The sequence below is a fragment of the Cyprinus carpio genome, chromosome B7 (genome assembly GCF_018340385.1).
Source record: "Cyprinus carpio isolate SPL01 chromosome B7, ASM1834038v1, whole genome shotgun sequence".
NCBI classification, from domain to species: Eukaryota; Metazoa; Chordata; class Actinopteri; order Cypriniformes; family Cyprinidae; genus Cyprinus; species Cyprinus carpio.
The window spans coordinates 42,041,219-42,065,345 of record NC_056603.1 but is presented as its reverse complement, the minus strand read 5'-3'; the positions used below and the strand labels follow the sequence as shown (position 1 = coordinate 42,065,345).

Sequence of the window (24,127 nt, the reverse complement as noted above, 5' to 3'; positions counted from 1 at the left end):
ATCAAAATACTTCAGAGCTGGTGGAACACAAGAAATATGGAATAAAATTATAAATTATTGAATAGATCTATCTATCTGTCTGTCTCTCTATCTATCTATCTGTCTGTCTGTCTCTCTATCTATCTATCTGTCTCTCTATCTATCTATCTATCTATCTGTCTGTCTGTCTCTCTATCTATCTATCTATCTGTCTGTCTCTATCTATCTATCTATCTGTCATCTATCTATATATCTATCTGTCTGTCTGTCTCTATCTATCTATCTATCTATCTATCTATCTATCTATCTATCTATCTATCTATCTATCTGTCATCTATCTATCTATCTGTCTGTCTCTCTATCTATCTATCTATCTATCTATCTATATTAAAAAAGGGTCAGCTTAAAAACAGGCACACTTAGCATCAGCTGATTCAGAAAAGCTGTTGACCTATTTTAGACATTTCAGTGACGTTCATGTAAACCCCAAGGAAAGGGTTAACTAGCAATGTGATTATCCCATCTTGTGATCCCATTTCCAGCCATGAAAGAAGGTTTTTATCTGTGCAGAAAGGCTCATATATGCAGACTGCTTCAGTACAGACTCTGCTGGAGCTGCAGACCCTGGTAAGTGTTATGATTCTGACCTGTACGATGCCAAATGCGGATTTCTTGTGACTGTATAAAAATGTTACTTACACTTTTAAAACTAGTAAAAAGATTAAGAATTTTAAAACTCAGTGGTTCCGTGAAGAATTCAATTCCACAAATTGTTCTTCATAGTGGAAAAGGGTTCTTTAAGTTATTCAAATATTTAAAAAAAAAAAAAAAACTTAAACAAAAAAAACTTTCAAGAACTGTTCACTTAAAGGTTATGGCATTGATGTGAAAATATGTAATGTAAATATGTCAGTTAGCTTGAACTGAAATGTAGTTTCATATCTTTCTCTTTCTGAAGTGTCCCGTGTGATCTTTCACATGCACTGAAATCATGTTTTCACTTTCAGCTCTTTGTGATCGTGATGACTGTGGTGAATTCCTTTTTTTCATCTGTGTTTTGGGGAAATTCTGATGAATAAGCTACCATACAGTTAACCTCTGAAGAAAAATACTTGAGAAATATTAAAGTGTGATCCAGATTTTAAAAGCACTACCTGATATTATTTATTTGAATAATGTAGCCTATTAATGATGTATTAATACAATTCAGTGGCCAACTTATACACATTACAGCCGTGACCGGAATGAGAAGTGCCGTAAACTGAATTCTATTTGTCAAAAAACTATCTGTAATTATACTCTTATAAAACAATTTTTTGTTTCAGTGTGAACACTAAAAATAAATAAATCCAAAACTTATGTTTAATGGCAAACGTGTTGAAGACTAACTGATAGCCTGTTGATCATAGACTGTGTAAGGTGTTTCAGTTTATGAAGCGTAGTAAAACAACCTGTGGCAACAGCTTTGGCATAGCTTTCCACTGTAATCACGACAGTGGTATATTTACGACAATGAATTCCATTCACTTATCTGTAGGCAGTTCCAAATGATAATGCATATAAATAGTATATATATATTTTTTTAACAGTGTACTTCCACAAATGTACCCAGAATTCTTGGTATAAATTGACCATGTACCAGAGTAACTTTTTTTCAGTGTCAGGAGGTGGATCCGCTCATGATGTGTCCTGATGCCGTGGTGGAGGAGCAGTGAAGAGTGTGAGAGCAGTGATATGGAGACCGGGCCCTCGGCCCCCGGCGGTCCTGCTGTGGTCCTGGGCCTCCAGAGACTCTCTTTTGCCTACCAGAGCCTCTTAGAGATCCCCTACGACACCATCCTTCAGCAGCAGGACACTCTGGAGGTTCTGGACCTCAGTTACAACTCGCTGGATGAGTATCCTTTTGGGAATCAGATGTCTTTGTCATGTGTGTAACTAACATTATAACGTTTTCTTATTTGTGACCCTGGACCACAGAACCAATCTTAAGTGTCAATTTTTCAAAATAGGTATTTATTCATCATCTGAAAGCTGAATAAATAAGATTTCCAGTGATGTATGGTTTGTTATGATTGGACAATATTTGGCTGAGATACAACTATTTGAAAATCTGGAATCTAAGGGTGCAAAAAAAATCTAAATATTGATAAAATCCCCTTTAAATTTGTTCAAATGAAGTTCTTAGCAATGCATATTACTAATCAAAAATTAAGTTTTGATATATTTACGGTAGGAAATTTACAAAAAATCTTCATGGAACATGATCTTTACTTAATATCCTAATGATTTTTGGCATAAAAGAAAAATCTATAATTTTGACACATACAATGTATTTTTGGCTATTGCTACAAATATACCCCAGAGACTGGTTTTGTGCTCCAGGGTCACAAATGTATCTTTGTTAATCTTTAGACAATATATTTATATATTGTATATTTAAATACAATATATTTAGACTTGCACTCTACTAATTTACTAACTGCTGGTTTTCTTTATATAAAAAAAAACACAACAGCTTCTCTATTCTTTTTGCATTCTATTTGGTTTCTTTTTATTTATTACGCAATTAACAAAAGGCAAAAAAAAAGAAACAAAAAAGGCCTCTGATACTAGCTTGCTCTGTTCTTTGTCTGTTCTATCTGTTTTCTTTTTATTGAAATAAAAAAAAAAACCTTGCTACGTGTACTGCGTTAAGCTAACTGAGACTTGTTATAGCACTTGCGTATTATTGCTCTTTTGTTGATTTTGATTGCTTCTATTGTCCTCATTTTTAAATCGCTTTGGATTAATTAGATCTGGTGTCTGAATAATTTGTGGGTCACTTTTTTTGGTTTGACTGTGCTTGTTAGTTTAACTTTTCATGTGATTGCCTTTAACTGAGTTGCTAACGGAACCCGGCTCTTTTGGGCAGTTTGGAGAAGCTCAGCACACTCATCCTGGACTGCAATAACTACAGCGCGCATGTTAAGTTCCCCTACATGCCCAGCCTCACCACCCTGTGGATCAACAAGAACAAAATCAGCAACCTGCCCATTATTGTGGAGGAGATCTGCTGCAAGTTCCCAAACATCAAGTGAGTTCAGAATCCCATTCACTCATGAATTAACAGTGTTTTAACACTTCCTGTGATTTATCTGTTTGGTTCCATTGTAGAATTCTCAGTATGATGAACAATGAAGCGGCACCCAGTTACTTTAATGGAGGCAGTCTCACGCAGTATATGGATTACAGGTGAGCATGAGAAGAGGAGATGTATGAAATCTGCAGTTCTGTAATAAGTATTTTATTGCCAATATATATGTTAACATTAATCCTGGATCTGTTTTGAAAACTTCACATGGTACATACCCTTTTGAAAACGAAGTATGCTTTAGCATACCTTCAAAGGAACATTTGTTATGGAAAAAATATACTTTAAAAGTATATACTTAAGTTTGAACTGAATGTAATGTTTTCAGATACTTAATTGCATGTTAAATACAATTAAAGAAAATGTATTATAATTTAAATTTATATCACCTGCAATTAGCTATACTTTATGGTGCTTTTTGACCCACGTATAAGTGACTTGAGTGTATCTTTATATGTAATTTCATAATTACTTTTATTGTCTTTGAATAATACTTAAAGTAGTGCTGAACCCTAAAATATACTTTATTTTCATTTCTGTTGAAACTTGTATGTCATGTATTTAAATACATTTGTAATTACACATTTGTAATGATAATGCTGCAATTTAGTAAAAAAAAATAAAATAAATAAATAGAGAGAGAGAGAGGGAGAGAGAAAATCTCCTTTAAAGTTGTCCAAATGAAGTTCTTAGCAATGCATATTATTAATCAAAAATTAAGTTTTAATATATTTACGGTAGGAAGTTTACAAAATATCTTCATGGAACATTATCTTTACTTAATATCTTAATGATTTTTGGCATAAAAGAAAAATTGATAATTTTGACCCATACAATGTACAAATATACCTGTGCTACTTATGACTGCTTTTGTGCTCCAGGGTCACATCTATGCTATTATAGTCCATACTAACTGCTCTATTTGTTTATGACAGGCAGTATGTGATCAGTCAGATCCCGGGTCTGGAGGTGCTGGATGACACAGAAGTGCAGGAGAAAGAGCGTGAAGTGGCCCGAAAGACCTACCGGATGCAGAGAATCAGAGAAGGCAGCCGGAGGAGGAAGGAGCTTCATCGCTAACACTATTCACTTCACCACAAGCCAAGCCACCTGCAATCCACAACAACCACAGCACTCCTTCCAGACTTCATGAGCTTCAAAGCCTTTACTCATGCATCAGATCATATTCAAACTTGGATTTGAAGTTACAACAAATAAATGTGAAATGACCCCAGAAATATTTTAATATTTTGGCATGCAACCAGTAACTGTCGGGGTTATTTGTTGCCAGGGTTAATGAACTATAGGACTATCAAATGGAAGAATACAATGAAAGTATGTATCTTCATATTGCTGTTACCACCATTTTATAAAAGTCAGAAATAGAACAAACAGAATAGCAATACGAGAATAAAATCATACGATTTTGAGAATAAAGTCCAAATTCTAAGAATCAAGTCATAGCATTATGAGGTCAGTCATAATATTTTTAGAATAAAGTCAAAATTACAAGTATCTTCATATTGCTGTTGCCATCAGTTAATGCGAGTTACATAATCAGATTACTCTTTTCAGGTAACTTAAGTAACACGTTGCTTTTTAATTTAAAAGAAAATATCTAAAAAGTAATGCAAAAGTTAGTTTCTATAAAAAGCAACTAACACAATTACATTTTTGGTGATAACTCAATATTTTAATGAAAAAATTATAAAATTAAACTTCAAAAACAACCTCTGCCACCATTAAAAAAAAAAAAAGCAATAAGCCAGTGGCACTGCAGTCTATTTTATTGCTCAGATTTAACTGCTGCTAAAACACATTATTGATAGCAAATAAAAATCGCCTGTGCATTTAATAACATATAATACTAAAAAGTCATGAGCTGTAGTCAGGATGTAGCAAGCATTATCAAGTTCTGATTGCTTTTTTGTTGTTGTTGTTGTTGTTTTTCTCAAGTGTCCCTATTTGAGATATAAAAACATACCCTGCTGCAGATTTCAGTCTCCTGCTCTTCAGGCACTTACACACAGTGAGGACATGTTTCCTGTGGAAAAAAAATTATGGTAATTTGTAGTCTGGACAGAGAAAAACGTAAGCGAGAAAAAGTCCCAATTATCTTTTTAAACAACAACTTACAGCTGTGAAATCAAAGGGCATCTCAAGAACCATGTACAGAGCATACTGAAAAAACTATTTAATTGTTTATCCATCAAGCACTTTTGATTATCCACCATTAATTAATCTAATTGATCACAAAATACATTTGGCTGTATATATATATTAGGGCTGTCAGTCGATTAAAATTTTAATTTTAATTACATTATGTGTCGATTAATTAATCTAATTGATCACAAAATACATTTGGCTGTGAAAATACCCCCAAAAGAAAGAAAAAAATGTATTAGATTCAACATAAAATTTATTACACGTTTAGGCTACAACGGCCTAACATAAACTATTCAACATAAAAGAAGATAATTTGAGAAACATCTCAGTTTTTTCATTCATGCAATGGAAGTCGTTAAACACCAGAACAGCTTTGTTTCCAACAGTCTTCAAAATACTGTACCTTCTTTTAAGTTCCACAAAAGAAAGTCATTCAGGTTTGAGTAAATGATGACATAATTACATTTTTGGGGGTGAACAATCCCTGTGTTTTTCCCCTTTTTTTAAATTAAATAATACTCTAAATAAGAAACTAAAACTGCCAGAAGGTGGCGGTAAATGTCCTTATGAGTCATTCTTTCATTCGATTTGTTCAAACGGCTGATACATTCAGGAATTCAGTAAACGGCTCACTTTATGAATGGCTTTTGAATCATTAGCCGCATTTCCACTGTCGGGCCAGTGCGAGCCAGGGTTTAAAACGGGCCGGGCGGGGCTAATAGCCTCGGGCCAGTAGCACGAGGCTAGAATAGCGCAGCGTTTCCACCGTCGGGCCAGAAGCTCCGCTGCTTCAATAAAACCCGCCCTTTACACGCCTCTCAGGAACAACGTCATGCAACTCCATCATTTCACCAACAAAGAGAAGTTATCAGAAAACTAAGAAATAAGTCACTGAAACTAGCGCGATCACAAAACGAACATGATAACAGCAGCCTTTTGTTTGCATGCTTTGTTAAATATTCAAATTTAAAAGCATCAATGTTTTACTATAAGTGATACATTGAGCATAATGAATCAATTTATCAGGACTCAAAATTAATCACACAGAAATAATGTATTTTTATTTTATTTCTTTTTAACACTTATGAAAATAGCCTGCTTATTCAGTCGAGTCTGTTTCTGTTTATTTGTAGTCACAGTAGCCTATATACGTCACATTTAGAATGAATGACAATAACTCTATTTTTATAAAAGCTCCCGAACAAAAATCATTGTTATATTTTGATGACATGCTACGCGGAGCTAAACTCTCGAGACGAGACTCATGACAGATAAAATATGTTACTAAATAAAGACACAATTGTGATAGAGAATAAGAAGCTGACGTCTGATTTCTCCGAGTGGTAGCATTTACCATGTTTATTATGGTAACGTTAATGTTTAGCGTGCATAGTCTTTTACATCGCTTATAAATATTTCTGCCTTTTATGATGATTATAATCCACATCGGATCGCGTTATTTCAAACACTCGCTGCTGACTGAAAGTGAGTTTTGAGCTCAGCTCAGGGGCGGCGTTAGGGGTGGGCTAAGGGGGCTGGAGCCCCGAATGTTTTCAGTAAAGCCCCGAATGTTTTTATTACCACCATGCCATCGATGAGTTTTCATGCCCAATAAAGTAATTTATATTAGAATTTAATTAAATAAATAAATAAATAAATATCTCTCGACTCTCACGTCTACAGTGTCTGTCAATTTACGCGTTGTCATTCACACCCGACAAAATCCACTCACTGAGTCTAGTGCTTCTGACTGACATGTAAACTGGCCAACCATCGATGAGCGTCTGTACGATCCAGCCAATGAAATGAGATCTTTGGAGCCAGGAGGTTTGTTGGCGTGTAGTATTTTACTAGATCAATTTATTTGAAAATTAAAATGGATAATTCAAAATTCTTCACAAAAAAAAAAGGCAGTAAAACACCCCCAGCCAACACTTGAACGCCAAGATACAACAGCTTCAGGTATCTGTAACTTTTAATCATAGTATTATATTTCTTTTTTGTTTTTAAATTGTGTCTGATTTAACGTTACATGTTGAACATCTAACAGTTAACGGTTGCGCAGCACAGTCTTTAGGACACACACACAGAGCGGTTATAATGTTTGTTTAGCACGGTCTGTGGCAGACTTTTCGTGTCAGGGCAACAATTCAATAAACAAGATAATAAAAAAAGACATATTTCGCAAAGGAAATGATTCCAAACAAAGCATGTTGTTGTGCTCGGCAGCAACACACAGCGGTGTTTACAGAAAAAATTTGCGTGAGTAAATGATTCACTGACCCATTCATAAAAACAGTTGCTTACTTTTTTTTTCGGAATGAATCATCTGTTTCGAACGAATCCATTGATTAAATGACTGACCGACTCACTCATTAAGGCAGTGGCTTAATGAAATCAAGACGATACACTCTTAAACTACCACCATCAACGCAATAAAGAACCATGTTCAGACCGAAACGGGATGGAGGGAGGCACTTTACAGTAAAGTTTTATTTGTTATCATTAGTTACTTCATTACCAATAAACTAAGAATTGTTTTTTTTATTGCATTCATTCATATTTGTAAATCTTTTTTTTTTTTATCAAAATACAATTGTTCATTACAAAGAATTTATAATTTTCAGACCATATGGACATATTAAATTAATGTAAAATGTTAACTATTACACTAACTAATGTTAACAAACACAATTTTACTGTAAAGCATTATAACAAAAAGAAAATTCAAAGCAAATGAAAAAGGCAAATACGCAAAGTAAAGAAGTGGGCACCCTGTAAGAGGAGAATAGTTTAAAAGGGTATAACTATAAAAAAAATAGTGGGGAGAGAGTGGAGGGAGGAAAATGAGAAATGAGTGGACAAGATTTATGGAGAAAAGAAAGGGAGGACATTAAAAACAAATGGAACAAAATAGAGGAATGAAGACATTAGATTAAATGAGAAGATGAAAGGTGTGGATAGAAGAAGAGAAAGGAGTGGAGAGAGGCAAGGAGAGCCCAAAAGGAGAGCTGTTATGATGAGAAGAAGAAAAACAATTGAGAAAAGAGGAAAGCAGGCAACAGCAAAGTTATAGGACAAAACTTTATGAGGCAGCCACAGCAGAGGAATGATGCACATGACTTCAGTAGAAGGTAAGGTTTATCTGCTAGACTGAATAACTTGAATCTGTTTACTGTAATGCATAAACACAGAGATAAAGTCCTTTGACCGGTATATCTTTGTAGAATAAGAGTATGTCAGTGCACTGCTTAATGTTTGCTTCTTATCCCTGTTCTACCAGGACGAGTGTAGCCAGTCAGGCTTGATTGGAAAAGAAAAGAAAACTGAGAGACAGAGACAAAAAAAGTGAGATAGAGACACAACATCAGCATATGTGTCAGGATACAAGGGATAAACTTTAAATAAAATGTTTTAATTTTTTTTAATTGTTTTTGTATATTTTAAACAAGGTAAATCTTTTCTAAAATGAAAATAAAAAGTCACATACATGGATTTTTCTGGGCTAAGCCCCGGATCTCCACTCACCCTAGAACCGCCCCTGGCTCAGCTTATTTTTAAAAGTTTTTAATGTTGATGTTATAGCTGTTATCTTTCTGAAATGAACGGCGCTGACGCTCTCCAGACGCGGAGAAACTCCGCCTTCGTTCATAACCACTCCTCTAACCCCAGCTGGCCCGCTTTGGCCCAAGGTTTTCGTCGGGCCAAAAAAACCCTGGCCGTTGGCCCCAAGGAAGCACCGACGAGGCACAATCAAGCCCCGGAAGTGACAGTGGAAACGCGACTGGCCCTGGCACGCACTAGCACGCCCGCTTTAAGCCCGACAGTGGAAACGCAGCTATTGGTTCACTCGATCCATTCAAAAAACTAAACACTGCTGTGTTGCTCTGAGATGCACAACAATTCTGCTGTGGCTTTATAGATAATATTTTTGTTGGCAAAACAGATCAAAAACAGACAATACTGTGTTATATTGTATATAACACAACATAATTATACAATGATATAGTATATAATATATAATACCCCATAATATAATTGTGTTATATTGTAAAATATAAGACAGTATTAACTTCTTATTTACTGAACTGTTGTGTAAAATCACATTTGGGACAAACAGCACTCGTGTGATTGCTCTCGCTGCTCGTGTGATATCGCTTATATAAATATGAGACAAAAAAAATTCATACAGGAGCATTTTTACCCCAATATTTAGAGTTTTAGGGCATAACTGCATTTATGGAGTTGTTGCCCTGCATCATATCAAAGTCCCTTTCTATAGTCTTTGAACATATTTGATCATTATACACACACACACACACACACACACACACACACACACATTAATTTCTCTTCATTTTCCTCACCATCAACATGAAGATCCAACAGTCAACGGAGCCATCCATTCTATAATTACAGAATATCATTCAGTTACTCCCGGAATAAGAATATGACAACACATTATTTATATTAGTAGCTTTGTTTTATGAAAGCCTTATAAATCTCACCTTGTTTTTGATCAGCTACCTCATCTATCCAAATGATCCAAAACACTACATGGCGCTATGCTTAGAAAGATAACTTTTGCTCCGCCCACTTCCGGCTTGGCGCTGCCGTCCTGAGACTGCTGTGATGTAAGGGTTCTGCGGTTCTGCAGCTGGGTGTGCACGTATCGCAAGCCGTTTTAGCATTTAAAACTTGGTTTGACTATCCATAAATATAATTTCGGATAGTCACAATTGTAATTTGGATAGTCATAATTATAATTCGACTAGTCACAATGACAATAAGAGATATCTGCAATTATAATTGCACTAGTAAGAAATCGGATTAGAGATATCTCTAAATATTTTATGACTAGTCAAAACTCCATTTAAGATATCTGTAATTACTTTATAGATATCTTCAATAGACGTGTCATACATCCACAAATGTAATTAGAGATATCTCTAATTCAGTTTCGACTAATCACAATTATAGTTTAAGATATCTGAATTGCAATTGCTTCTAGTCGAATTGCTGTTGTGTGGCGTCAGAATAAATTTACTCAGCTCCTCCCCGCCTACTCTGCTAACAACATAGATATCTGGAATAGGGCTTGAGCGTTGTGACGTCATTACTTGGGGTGGCCGCTGTGTTGATGGCCTCCTTTACTGCTACTCGGACTACTGCGCAGTGTTTAGACATACTCCCTCTCAGCCGTGTCTCTTAATTTGATTAATTAAAAATCTATTTCAACCATGGTAATAAGGGAAATTTCCCGAAATTTTCCAAAATATGGGAAAATTTCAACATTCATCTTTCTGTTGCTATCCCTCTGCTGACAGCAAAAATTCGTACTATCAAACTGCTGCATTAACTAAGCGAGTTGTGAAGCTTTTCGTGCTCTCACAACAACCACGCTGTTATCTTAAAAAGGCCAATATCACGCTAAGGTTGCTTTCAAGTAAGCAAAACAATGCTTTGAAAACATCTGTTTCGCTGGAAGGGCAAGGGGGTAGCAACAGGACAACAGTACAGAGACTGACAGGTCCGATGGAAGGGATAACGGGATATTTTACAGGAAAATACTATAACGGGAAGATAGCGGGAAAAGAGGGAGGGTTGACAGCTACTAACTACACTTTTGAAACACAGTTAAAAGTACATGTGTGAATGGTTGTTAGCACTAACGGTTACTAAACTAGCAGCTAGGTGGAGCACAGCTTACATTTGTCCGGATTACTGTATTCCCACTGTTTGCCGGCTTTATGATCTGCAGCTCCTGAACCCATCCATTTGTGAACTGCACATGCGACTCCAGTGACTTGTAGCTTCTGAACTGATCAGAAGTGTAGGCGCTAACAAAACAAACAAGGTAGCCGAAGATATCTGTAATGCAAAAGTGCGGCAGCAAGTCGTCGTCGGTGCTCCACTCTTTGTTGGGAATTTCATATGGATCCAAACTGTTAGTGCCGATTTTGTCCACATACCGGTCCATGGCATCCCTATTTAGCGTATCCCTATAAATCCCACAACCTTTTCACGATTTTAACATCTATTTTCTTTCTCCCAACACTGCTTCTTCTCGTTCTACTTGCTGTACGTTTACATTCGCGAGGCCATCAACATGGCCGCCACGTCCCAGAATGCAACGCGGCGCCCAAGCCCTATTACAAATGTGACTATCCGAAATTATAGTTATGGATAGTCAAAACAAAATTTTAAATGTTAAAAGCGCTTGCCATAGTGCACGTATATCGGGGACTTTTACCAAAGTCCCTTTAAGGAAAGCCATGTCACTCGGCGGCCATCTTTGAAACTCGGGCATCCAAGTGCAACTCCTATCTCTCTGAATGGGGAAACATCAAATTCTACAAAACTGTTCACTAGGCTTGCGATTAAATTTCATATTTGAAATCACCAAAGAAATCTGATGACAACTGTGTCATAAATATTGTTTCTTTTGCTCAAATAACGTTATAAAAAGCTTATTGTTCAGGCTAGAGCAGCCAGACAGTGCGCATGCGCAGTCCTGAGCGCGCGTCTCAGAACGCTGACTGTTTCTATAGCAACCGGGACGCTTTTAACGGCAGTTGCAGTGACGCGCTCACTTTACCGATTAGCGATCGGCTAAAAACAATGATTTATTGAACGTCGAGTGACATGTCTTGGGTATCTTTGCTTTTACTTTGAAATTACGACGTGAACAAAAGGAGGAGTCTAAACCCGGAAGTAAACAGTACAGTCAGAAGCGGATCGATCTGAAAATCGTGCCGACTCGGAGATGTTAGAAAATGTTTAACTTCACCTCTGCTTCTCCGTGGACACATCAGTGGAGCCACTGTTTTTAGACACACATACATAAACTCGGAGAACCGAGATGAACAGCGAGCTCTTCCGTCTGAGCGAGAGGCTCGTGTCCTCCTCCTCGTATGTGCGGCAGGGCCTGCAAGCTCGGCGCGGGCACGAGCAGCTCATCAGACTGCTTCTGCAGCAGGTCATTAATCACTGTGTTAATGACGTGTGTCCACGTGCTCTCGTCTGAGTGATGCCATGAAGCTCATTTTGTGTCTCGACTTGTTAGGTTAATCAAAATACATGCATGTTTATATTTCATAATCACTTCTGTTGTCTTTGAAATATGGTTAAAGTACTGCTGGATGTGCTGACAAGCATTCATGGTACACTAAAATATGCTTTAATGTCATTTCTATTGAAACTTGTTTGTCATGAATTTAAATATATTCGTAACTACAGCTTATTAATGAACAGTTAACTACAGTTAAAATTATACACGTGCTTTAGTTTGTTAGTCAGCACATCAAAATAAGTGCACTTTCAGACAAAAGGTTATTAAAACGATGATATAAAATGTACTTTAAAGTAAAGCTTGATGTGACATTTCTACAAGTGTACTTTTTAAAAGTGTACTTAAGTGTGTTAAGAAACAGTCATGAAAACATCTCTTTTTAGGTCGCTTAAGTGGCCTTTTATTTCATTAATGTTATGTCATTTGAAAGCCCAGTGTTTTGAAATGATACTTTTGAGATTTGAAGTACAGTACATTCAGTACAAACGAAGCACACTTTACCGAAAGACAGTTCATAAATCTTTTCAAATATTAGACAGTTTGACTTTTTAATTCATTTTGTAAACTGTCATCTAACATGACTCCCTAAAACAAACAAAATATCTGTGAAAAAATACTCTTTACCTTTTTAAAAAATAATATTTAGGTTACATGTGAAATATGTTATGGTGTAAAACTTCTGACTTTCACACGTGTTTTAAACTGCAATTTGAAAATATTTTTTCTTTATGGCGGTGGCCACGTAAAGGGTTACTTGTGTGTCTTGCAGGGCAAATGTCCAGAGGAGGGGTGGAGCGAGAGCACCGTCGAGCTCTTTCTGAACGAGCTGGCAGTCATGGACAGTAATAACTTCTTGGGGAACTGTGGTGTGGGCGAGCGAGAGGGCCAGGTCGCCTCAGGCCTGGTGGCCAGGAGACATTACAGGTGGGTTTTCTACATCTCAGCATTCAAGAAGAAACTCATATTTGGTGGAGAACATTAACAGAATTTTCTACTGTAACCTGCCTTGTTCCTCTCAGACTGATTCATGGCATCGGCCGCTCGGGGGACATTGCTGCTGTTCAGCCCAAAGCTGCCGGGTCAAGCCTCCTGAATAAAATCACTAACTCAGTCGTGCTGGACGTGCTCAGATTTACAGGTACATGTAACAGCGTTACGTAATCAGGATACAATAATCGAGTAACTGTAGTAATAGCCCAGATCTGTGCCCGTCTGTGTGTGTCTTCTCAGGTGTTAGGAGCGTGTCCTCGTGTTTCGTGCTCCCTATGGCCACAGGAATGAGTCTGACGCTGTGTTTCCTCACACTGAGACACAGGAGGCCAGGAGCGCGATATATTCTCTGGCCTCGCATCGACCAGAAGTCCTGCTTCAAATCCATGCTGACGGCTGGTAAGATCCACTGAGGGACAGCTTCAGAGAGTCCGTTTCAACCACTGCTGGATCACGTACTATTATACTGTCAGGGTTCCCATGGAATTTCTGGAATATCAAGGAATTTTTTAAGGTCTATTCCAGACATTGAAAGTCATGGAATTTTATCTTTTTTTCCAAGTCATGGAATATCAGGGATTTTTGTTTGTCGCTTTATATTTTAGTTTCCATTTATCAAAATGTAATTTTTCTATACTGTATTTTTTAGTTTTTAAATTTTAGATTTTTATTGCATTGTTTCATGTGTTTTGCCTGTTGTTATGGTTAGGCTATTTTGCAGCGCCATTTTATTCCCTTCCCGCTCATCAACTGGCAGTCACTTAAGAGAAATGCAGTGACTGACTGAACCTGTTAACTGATGCAAACATGCCAGAAAATGTACATTTTAAGAGCTTTGGCTACAATATGACCACTTCAAAGCAGACAACAGAAAAGCTAAATGTAAAGTTTGTAAAGTACTATCAAGCTATCAAATATGGGAGAGCACAACAGCGGCCTGTTTTTCTGTCAGTGAAAGTCAGGGAATTTGACATTTGGATTAAAGTGGGAACCCTGTAGTATATATTAAATTAGTTTTTTTTTTTCTTAATGTGTGTTTTTTTCTTTCTTATTTGATTTATGTGAACTTGTATATATATATTTAATTTATTTTTATTTCAGTTTTAGTAATTTTCGTTCATGTTGCATTTCTAATTTTCTTTCAGGTTTTTAATCTAACATTTATATTTTACTTAAATACAGCTTTATTTAAATTGACAAAAACAATGTTTAATAGTTTTAGTTATCGTTAATAGTAACAATACTGATTTAAATTCTCAAGCAGAAGTCTCTTCTGGATCTTAGCCATTATATAATGCCTTGACTATATGTTCATGTTTCTTCAAGCCAAATAATAATCATACTTGCTCGTAAACTGTGAAAAATGATTTTTTGAGGTAGTAAATAATGATTATTGGGGCATGTTTTACAAGAAAATACCATTTTGGTCTTTCTGTTCAAAATTTCACATTTAATTCAGTGTGTTACTTGATGTTTCTTTGTAATTAATTGTGAAATTTAGTAGTGATTTCTCAGTAGAAATTGTTTCTGCACCATTTTCTTTTTCACTACTAGTAAGAAAAGTCATAAAAACATACAGTATGTTGTTGTTGACTTTCACTTGCTTCATTTTTATTAGTGTAGAAAATAAGTTTAATAGAGAATCTTACATGTTTTCCTCTTTGAAAGGCTTTGAGCCTGTGGTGATCGAGAATGTGCTGGAAGGAGATGAGCTGAGGACAAACCTGGAGGAAGTGGAGAGGAAGATCGAGGAGCTGGGAGCCGAGAACATCCTGTGTGTCCATTCCACCACTTCCTGTTTCGCTCCACGTGTCCCTGACAGGCAGGTCAAAACCACTGAGAAAAATACAGAGTTTCTTTACTATAAATATTTGGCCATGATGACGTTTCTGTAAGCATGTAGAGGTAAAGTATAAAAGAATAGTCCCCCTACCCCCCTCCCAATATATATATTTAATTCAGTCAATATTTACTCACATATTTTATATATATATATATATATATATATATATATATATATATATATATATATATATATATATATATTGTATTTAATTATTTGTTTATTTAATTTTTTTTTGAGAAACACTAATGGAGGCTTTTAAAAATATTTTTATTTATTTATTTATTTATTTATTTCGTAATTCAATTAAATTTATTTTAAAGTCTGTTTATTTCATTGTCTGTTTACAGGCTCGAGGAGCTTGCTGTTCTGTGTGCAAAGCATGATATTCCTCATATAGTCAATAATGCTTATGGAATGCAGTCATCCAAATGTATGCACCTTATTCAGCAGGTAACATTTCATCTGTTTTGTGTAAATTTACTACAAAATTCACTTTATCTCAGAGAAACCCTATTGGCTTATGAAGTGTTTTTAGGGGGCTCGCGTTGGGAGAATCGATGCCTTTGTCCAAAGTCTTGATAAAAACTTCATGGTCCCGGTCGGCGGTGCCATCATCGCAGGCTTTGATGAGAACTTCATTAAGGATATCAGTAGGATGTATCCAGGTATGCTTATTCTCATGTTTTAGATGAGTGATCTATACAAAACTTATTTCTGAAATCTGAATGCATTTAGTTGCAAATAGAATTGAAGAGTCTGAAAAACAATACAAAAATACTGCAGTCCTCTTAACTATCAGCTGCAACGTTTGTATAAAGTAATTAAAAAATACTTAATTTACAATAAATGTGGATAAAAACTACACGTAGCAGTAGCCGACATTATGGAATTTACACAACATCTTTGCTGGGAAAAAATTGCATGCCACATCTCTCTAAAGTCACAAAAATGCATCAGCCATAGGACTTCTTATCACTTTTGGAGTAAATGCATTTAGTTACAAAGTTAGTATCTGACATAAAATTATCTTAAAAAATTACATTTTTTATTTCTGCTTGTCTAGTGACGGGAAAAAGTGTACATGCTTACATTTAGCAAAAATGCAATGCTGGGCATTATGAGTCAAAGTTTTCCTATTGTTCTTACACAAAGCCTATTCAATAAATTATACAAAATACTTGAATGCTTTGATCTCTGAAGGTAAAACATGCTGAATATTTTCTGTTCTGAATGTGCATTTGTCAGTCCATACAGTAATATGCCATCATGTATTTCCTCTTGCATCTGCTGTCTCTAGAGATCTGGGAAGAGTTTTGGAGTGTTTTAGTTTGTGCCACTCTCTGCTGGCTCCTGCATACTGTATCCCTCCCACCTTTCTCTGCACTGCAGAGGAAACCCCAAACACTCCTGCTAATATTGATTCTCTTGAGTGCGGGGGACACACTGATAATTTGGTCCGTTGTTACTTCAGCTCTGCTGCAGTGGTTTAGAATGCCTGATGATAGTTTACTAAAATACATTCTCATTTTCTGCTCTTTTACTTGTAAACAGAAAGTGAATACTGTAAAATAAAATGAATTTACTGCAGAGGTTATCAAATCCAAGTATATGCATCACGATCAGGGATGCAACAGTATTAAAATTCAGGCTGACAGCAATAAGAAAAAACTTGGAACATCAGTCATTACCGCTACAATCTTTAAAAAAACTGATAACTCTTATATTGTACTGAATGAAAAAAATTATATTTGTTTTGATGTTTTGTTATTAAATTATTTTTGCCTTTAAAGATTATGTGTAAGATACATATCTAAATGCAAATATGAGCATGCATAAACATGCAACATCACTCATTACCACTACAATCTTTAAAAAACTGATAACTCTTATAAAATAAAAATAAAAATAGAAAAAATTATATTAGTTTTGAGGTTTTTGTTATTAAATTATTTTTGCTTTTAAAGATTAAGCAATTAAAATCTATCTAAATGCAAAAAAATAAGCATGCATAAACTCCCCCCCCCCCAAGTTTATTATATAAATATAATATTTATGAAATAATTATTGTTTCATCTATTTTAACACAATTAGAGAACTATTATAACATCATGACAAATAACTAAAATAAATAAAATGGGTTTTTGCATAATTCTTGATGAGTTTGACTGACAGCAGTGTTAGATAATTGTTATCCAGGCTGTTACGGGTATGTTGCACATTTAAATTTGTGCATGTTCCCTCATTCGGTTGGACTGTAGTTTGCAGCTGTGTGTTAGAAAATGTTAGAAAAACAGCAGCATAATTCTGTAAAAAACTGACGAGGGAGAAAGCCCTACATTAGGCATTTTCAATTAGTGTAGGCCTGTTACATTCTTCTGATTATTAGACCTATTAATATCATTAAGTTACTTTTATTATTAAATTAATATTACAATTAATTTGCCCTGCAATAATTTCATAGTGCACCACCGCATAATTCACGCGCTGCGAGGATAATAAAGATATATCTTAGATATATCTATCTAGCATATCTTACTCCTCATTGAAAATGTTTTTAAAAAGGTATTTCAAAACAGGTTTATTATACAATGAACTATAGGCCTATAATTAAAATTATCATCACTGCAGTCATAAAAAAAGCTTTATTTCAAGCAACGACTTAAAAAAAAAAAAAACTGTTTAACGCGAAATACGTCTCTCTTTATGTATTTAGTTATTTTTTTATTTTTTATTTAATTATTTTTTCTTTTCTTTTTTTTCCACTAGCCTATGCTCGGGCCACAAGAGAAATATTAAGGGAGTAAATTAAAACATTTAGCTACTGTATATACTATTATCAGCATATGAAGTAGATTTGTCTCTCGTCTCTGAGAGAATATGCGCCGCAAAGCAGCGTCAGTTTTTACCTTCACTTTCTAGTGAATTGACTGAGATTAAGAGGTTCGCATAACTTTTGCACAAAGTTTGATATCCATTGGCTCGCCTTCTTGGTTTAAAACAAATATTTACAATATTGTGACATAACCAGAACCCCACCCACCCTTGAGTTGCGGTTAGGGCCGTGGATTTGCGCTATGCCACTGGACCCTGTCCATTAGTTGCCCTAGTGCCCGCTCACTTTTGCCCAGGCCCGCCCAAAAATAAAATTCTGGCTGCGCCACTGCTGTTATGTTTGTACTCCACTCTCTTTATGAACTGCAATAAAGTCTTACTATGATAAGCGTATCTTTAATGTATTACAGGATTGAGATGATGTGGTCTTGTGCAGGTCGCGCTTCTGCGTCCCCGTCTCTAGACGTCCTCATTACGCTGCTCACACTGGGAGCCAACGGCTACAAGAAACTCTTGGCTGAGAGAAAGGTGAAAACATTTTAGAAACTCAACACTTCTGATTATGGCTGTATGGTATCAGTGTTAATTTAGTATTATTTATAGTTTTTATAGTTTTTATTTATATTTTTGCTTTTAAGTTTCAATTCATCTGGTATTTCTGATGTAATTATGGCAAAGCTGCCTTTATATTAACAAAAATGGGACTGTTGAAATCTTAAATTAACGACAATTCATTTCATTTTGTAATTCCAGAAGTTTCCATAATAAAAACAATAGTTAGAAAAACCATAGAAAAAAAAATTAAGTAAATATGATTTCAGTGTACAGTTTTGCATTGTGTGTTTTAGCATTTCTATTAAGTTACTCAATGTTACAAAAATGAGACTCCAGTACAGAAAAACACCATTAGCCTTCATGTGATAAGACACTTACAGAGCTAATTGATTCACTACTAATGCATCCGGATTATTAATAATTTACATTCTTTTCTGACTACATAATATGTTTTCTGTGAGTCAGTTTCTAACGTGTTGTAACCAAAGGAGAATGAATTTCTGGACTTTAACATTGTGAAGAAGCACTTTAGCATACTTTTAAAAAGAGTACTAGAAAAATAATGTATTTTAAAAGAATAAACTTAAGTGTGAACTGAATATAATGTTTTGAGACACTTAATTGCATGTTAATTGTAATTAAATGAAAATTCATTATAGTTTACATTTATATTAAATGCAGCTGCTTTTCCGACTCGCTTAAGTTGTTCATGTAAATACATCATTATATGTGATTTTAAAATGATTTCTATTGTTTTTAAAATATGGTAATATGGTAAACTAAAATATATGTTAATGTAATTTTTTATTGAGAATTGTATCTCATGCATTTAAATATATTTGTAATTACAAGTTTGTAATGCAGTTGCAATTTAATACATTTATAGTATATTAACTGTAATGTCGATTAAAACACTACAGTTAAAATTATAATCAAGTAGTACTTAGTATTACAATACTTAGTATTTTAGTCAACATTTATTAGTATTTAAATTGTGTTTAAAGTAAAACGTTTAAAAGTGTACCTAAGTGTGTACTTAAGTGATGAAAGTGTCTCTCATTAACTACATTTCAGTGGCCTTTTATTTCATTATAATATTATAATAGTATTATAATAGTATAATATTACACCTGCACATTTTATTTAAAAAAGATTTGATGTATGTACACATTCAATACAGTCAAGCGCACTTCATTTTCACAAGGGTGATTATACACTAAGTAAACAATATTTATACTTTGTTTTTTACTTCTGCAAAATTTAATGCCAGAATTCTAAAGTATTGTGGGTGGGTTGTTGCTGTGTGGTTGCTAGGGTTTTCCAACTGGTTGCTAGGATGAATTTAATTTGCATAATGTGAGCTGCAGCATAATACGAACCCTCAAGTACTCGGTGTTTTCATATTGTAGATCTCAGAAGTCTTACTAACAGCATCATAAAAGGGGCACATAACCTGAGGGCCTCCTACAGTTCATTTGTAATTGATCCCAGTGGTGGACGCAGCTCTGCCAACACAGCTCAATCTGTGATGCAATTATACTAAAGCTTCAGATGGGAAAGCAGGCTCCAGATCGCATCAGGAGAAAGCTTGGCTGGCTGGAGAGGAAAGCAGGTGCTGGGTTTACTGTAGACCAGCAGACACAGAAATGCAACATTAGCAGAAAACAGTATGTGCAACAGAAAAAAAAAAAGCTGTGTAAAGTGGAGAGCTATTTATAACTGGAGTTGTGTACGGCCCACAGGAGATGTATGGCCACCTGGCGCAGGAGCTGAGCGCTCTAGCCGAGAGACACGGAGAGAGACTGCTGCATACGCCACACAATCCAATATCACTGGGTGAGGAGTCATGCATCATGTGTAGTGCGGTGTCATGCGAGCAGGAGTTCAATAACAGTTCAAAAAACAAGGATTTCATGAATAAATTTTCTCTGTAAATAATAATGTTTCTAAAAATAGCTTTTGCATGTCACCCGAGAGGTCAGGGTTTGGCTGGTGAGAATGAGTCTGTTAGTCCCTGCTGGCAGATCCTGTAACTACACCATCTGGCCAAGCAGAGCATCTTTCTCTACTGACGACCATTCAAACGTGGTCATGTATTTTGACTGAATGTTTTTGTTTTCATGTGCAAGCAAGATTTGCAATGCATTTTTTATATTAAAGGTTTTTCTTATTATTATTTTGAGCATTTTCAGTGTGAAAAAGTGTCCCACTTGGGACTATGAGCGTTCTTGTGGTGCCATCAGCCAGATCATACTTGTAAAAAAAGAAGTGCACTTAATTTTATTCAATGTGCACTTGTAGTGTACTTTAAAACTTAAATATATATTAGAAACTACTTTCAGAAAATACATTAATGAAATAAAATGCCACATAAGTGACTTAAAGAGAGACACTTTCATGACTGTTACTTAACACACTTAAGTACACTTTTAAAAAGTGCACTTAGAAGTACATTTTAAATTGTTTTAATCTATTGTTGTGTTTTAAAGAAGTACACTTATTTGATGTGTTGACAAACACTAAATCACATGTAAAGTACTTGATTATAATAAGTTTTATTACATTTAAAGTTAACATAATTTAAATGTAATTAAATTCAACTTCATTATTGCAAATGTATAATTACAAAATGCCATTAAACTATTTTTTAGTTTATCATAAATGCTTGTACACTTTGCTGTACAGTTTAAACATATTTCCAAAAAGTATGAAATTGCATATAAAGATCTTACTTAAGTGAGTCAAAAAACACTTTAAATTTCAGCTAATTGCATATAATATAAATTTAAACAAACACATTTTAATTTAATTGCAATTAACATGCAATTAAGTGTGTAAACATTACATTAAGTTCACACTTAAGTATTATTTCTGTGATAAATACTCTTTTTAAAACTATGCAAAAGTGCATTTCATAAGGGAAGTGTTGTCATGATAATCGAAGATGTTATATTAAATTCATACAGATGTATGAGAAGCAGTGTGATGAGTTTTCCTGTGTTCTGCAGCGATGTCTCTGACGTGTCTCCAGACACACAGCACCGCAGCAGTCACGCAGCTGAGCTCCATGCTCTTCACCAGACAGGTGTCTGGAGCCAGGTGAGCTGCTGACCACTCCACAGCCTGTTTCCATTTCAGTATTTGTTGACCTCTAATTTAACTTGAAAGCAAAAATGAGAAAAAGATTAGAGGATGTAAACACAGTATCTTCAATGTGTTCAAGAAGAAGAGACATTGTGTTTAGAGAAGAAACATGCTCCACTCTTTGACAACCAGAAGGTAACTACATACTTAATTTTGTCTCTTGTGATATAATACATAGCCTAACTAACCTAACTTTTTGTTTACATTTTGTTATACAGTTTATACAGAAAAGTGCTTGTTATCCTTTAATAAACGACAGCTTACAATGTACTTCCTGTATACTTTATACTCGATGACTGATTGAATATGTTACATCCCAAAGCAACATTTTCTCTTCTCTTACAGTAATAGTTCAGCCAAAAATGAATATTTGCTGACAATGTACCCCCAGGTCATCAAAGATGTAGATGAGTTTGCTTCTTTATCAAAATAGATTTGGAGAAATGTAGCATTACATCAGTTGGTTCCTCTGCAATGAATGGGTGCCGTCAGAATGAGAATCCAAACAGCTAAAAACATCACAATATTCACAATAATATTATCAATAAAAAGCCTGGATGGACTCCAGTCCATCAATTAACATCTCATGAAGGCAGAAGTAAAATCAGTGGAGTTTTTTCAGTGGAGGAAGCAATATTACAGATAGAGGAGTTATACAGATTGAAATTTAAACATCTTAATGATGGATTTGTTTAATGCAAATACCCAGCTTTTGGATTTTGGTGTGGATTGTTTGTGGATTGTTGTGATGTTTTTATCAGCTGTTTAGACTCTCATTCTGACGGCACCCATTCACTGCAGAGCATCCACTGCTGAGCAAGTGATGTAATGCTACATTTATCCAAATCTCTTCCCATGAAGAAACTCAGCAAAAATCAGCAAATTTTCATTTTTGACTGAATTATTCCTTTAATATCTTCTGCTGGACACTAGTTGACCTGCTGTAATATTAATGAAACCTTCTTTCTGCTGTCCACTTTCATTATTTAAATGGGAGTCATTCTCATTCTCAAGGGTTTATACTGTAGCATTATCCTCTCCACCTCCTTTTAGTCTGTCACAGACTATGGACTCTATCTGCAGTGAATAAATATGACAGGAGAATTTACGACTGAGCTAAGTGTCTGCAGTGAATTTAGAAAGAGCAGTGTAAAACTCTGAACTCTGCTGGAAAAAACCACTGTCTGTATCTGCATAATAGAGAGACTCTATTTGTCCTTTAATTATCTTTTAGAGGACCAGTTTAATTTATCATAATTGGCTAGAAATGAATCACTATAGTGGTAATATTAGTATGGCATAATTAATGGAGAACATTGTTTTTATTGTCCAACTGACATACCCTTAGATAAAGTACATCTAAATTTGGTTTGTATACTGGATTTGCTGTGCATTCATCAAAAGTCTGCTGTATTATTTTAAAGTAAAAAAAATACATTATTACAAAGTGCACTTTTTAAAAGTGTGCTTAAGTGTGTTAAACTTGGTCACTTAAGTTAATATTATATTTTCTGCAAGTAGTTTTTTTTTATCTAATTTTAAGATTTGAAGTACGTTGTAAGTGCACATTCAGTACAATTAAGCGCACTTCTTTTTCACAAGACTTGTTCATTGGTGTAATATTTCACTGCAGGGTCATCCCGCTGGGTTTGGAGCAGACCGTGAGCGGACACACGTTTCGTGGCTTCATGTCGCACACAGATGCCTATCCGTGTCCGTACCTTAACGCAGCTTCTGCTATTGGAATAACCAGAGATGATATAACACTGTGCATCAAGAGACTCGATAAATGCCTCAAGAGCCTCAGCAAAGAAGCTCCTGCAGAGAAGAGTGAGTCAGGATCACCAGCTGAAGATGTGGACGACCAAACCGTGCCCTGATGATCCTGCGGAAAGTGCTGGATACATAGGAATAATTGTTTCATAATTTGATCTTGTGGCAATGACCTTGTGTGTGAATGTTGATACATCAACATATAGCCACAAATGCATTCATTTGTTTTCTCCATGCTCAATAAATGCGTTTTGACCTGTGTTTGAGAGTATACCCTAACTGACAATAAATATATCATTTTGTCATTTCAAGTCATCTGGGGCTGCTGCTTTTTACACAGTGATTGTTGTTGAATAGAAAATGCAGAGGGAATTAACTGTTTTAAACTATATCAAAAGAATATGAAAGATTTTTTAAATTATTTTTGAATCCAAAAAAAAATATTCAAATTCGCACAAATGTCTCTTTATGTACCAAATCCTGCAACGAGTACCTGCGATTCAATTTATACTAATTTTAATAGACGGATTCTCATCTCAGGCACTTGGAGACAAGCTAATTCTAGTAATGACTGCCCTTAAGATTAATATAAAAATATTAAGCAGCATATTAATGCAGTATGTTGATTTAAACACCACTG

General features: G+C 35.2%; 2 protein-coding genes across 6 annotated transcripts; both read left to right on the top strand.

Annotated features, from left to right (window-relative positions):
- The first annotated feature begins 452 nt into the window (after nucleotides 1–452).
- Nucleotides 453–4,816, top strand: LOC109094352 (leucine-rich repeat-containing protein 72-like). The gene is made up of 5 exons (XM_019108084.2): nucleotides 453–606; nucleotides 1,638–1,874; nucleotides 2,870–3,052; nucleotides 3,133–3,210; nucleotides 4,045–4,816. The coding sequence occupies exons 2-5, from the start codon at nucleotides 1,672–1,674 to the stop codon at nucleotides 4,187–4,189; spliced, it is 609 nt and encodes a 202-aa protein (XP_018963629.2). The 5' UTR covers nucleotides 453–606; nucleotides 1,638–1,671; the 3' UTR covers nucleotides 4,190–4,816.
- A 7,078-nt stretch (nucleotides 4,817–11,894) lies between these two features.
- Nucleotides 11,895–23,798, top strand: LOC109093894 (O-phosphoseryl-tRNA(Sec) selenium transferase). Of its 5 annotated transcripts, none has more exons than XM_042728720.1 (12): nucleotides 11,895–12,254; nucleotides 13,117–13,271; nucleotides 13,367–13,485; nucleotides 13,578–13,736; nucleotides 15,006–15,159; nucleotides 15,531–15,633; nucleotides 15,719–15,848; nucleotides 18,452–18,543; nucleotides 20,313–20,406; nucleotides 21,579–21,669; nucleotides 21,797–21,849; nucleotides 23,348–23,484. In XM_042728720.1, exons 1-11 carry the CDS (start codon nucleotides 12,138–12,140, stop codon nucleotides 21,837–21,839), a joined length of 1,257 nt encoding a protein of 418 aa, XP_042584654.1. In that variant the 5' UTR covers nucleotides 11,895–12,137; the 3' UTR covers nucleotides 21,840–21,849; nucleotides 23,348–23,484. The 5 variants fall into 5 exon arrangements, with proteins under 5 accessions (XP_042584654.1, XP_042584652.1, XP_042584650.1 ...); XM_042728718.1 differs by having other exon boundaries at nucleotides 21,794–21,849; XM_042728716.1 differs by lacking the exon at nucleotides 21,797–21,849 and having other exon boundaries at nucleotides 23,348–23,798.
- Nucleotides 23,799–24,127: the final 329 nt, after the last annotated feature.

What these genes read in the sequence shown, in the direction of transcription:
- LOC109094352 (XM_019108084.2), top strand. Translation starts at nt 1,672, where the DNA reads ATGCCGTGGTGGAGGAGCAGTGAAGAGTGTGAGAGCAGTGATATGGAG. An exon ending in TGCAAGTTCCCAAACATCAA is followed by an intron (nt 3,053 to 3,132) that starts GTGAGTTCAGAA and finishes GTTCCATTGTAG; the next exon opens with AATTCTCAGTATGATGAACA. An exon ending in ACGCAGTATATGGATTACAG is followed by an intron (nt 3,211 to 4,044) that starts GTGAGCATGAGA and finishes TGTTTATGACAG; the next exon opens with GCAGTATGTGATCAGTCAGA.
- LOC109093894 (XM_042728716.1), top strand. Translation starts at nt 12,138, where the DNA reads ATGAACAGCGAGCTCTTCCGTCTGAGCGAGAGGCTCGTGTCCTCCTCC. An exon ending in TCAGACTGCTTCTGCAGCAG is followed by an intron (nt 12,255 to 13,116) that starts GTCATTAATCAC and finishes TGTGTCTTGCAG; the next exon opens with GGCAAATGTCCAGAGGAGGG. An exon ending in GTGGCCAGGAGACATTACAG is followed by an intron (nt 13,272 to 13,366) that starts GTGGGTTTTCTA and finishes TGTTCCTCTCAG; the next exon opens with ACTGATTCATGGCATCGGCC.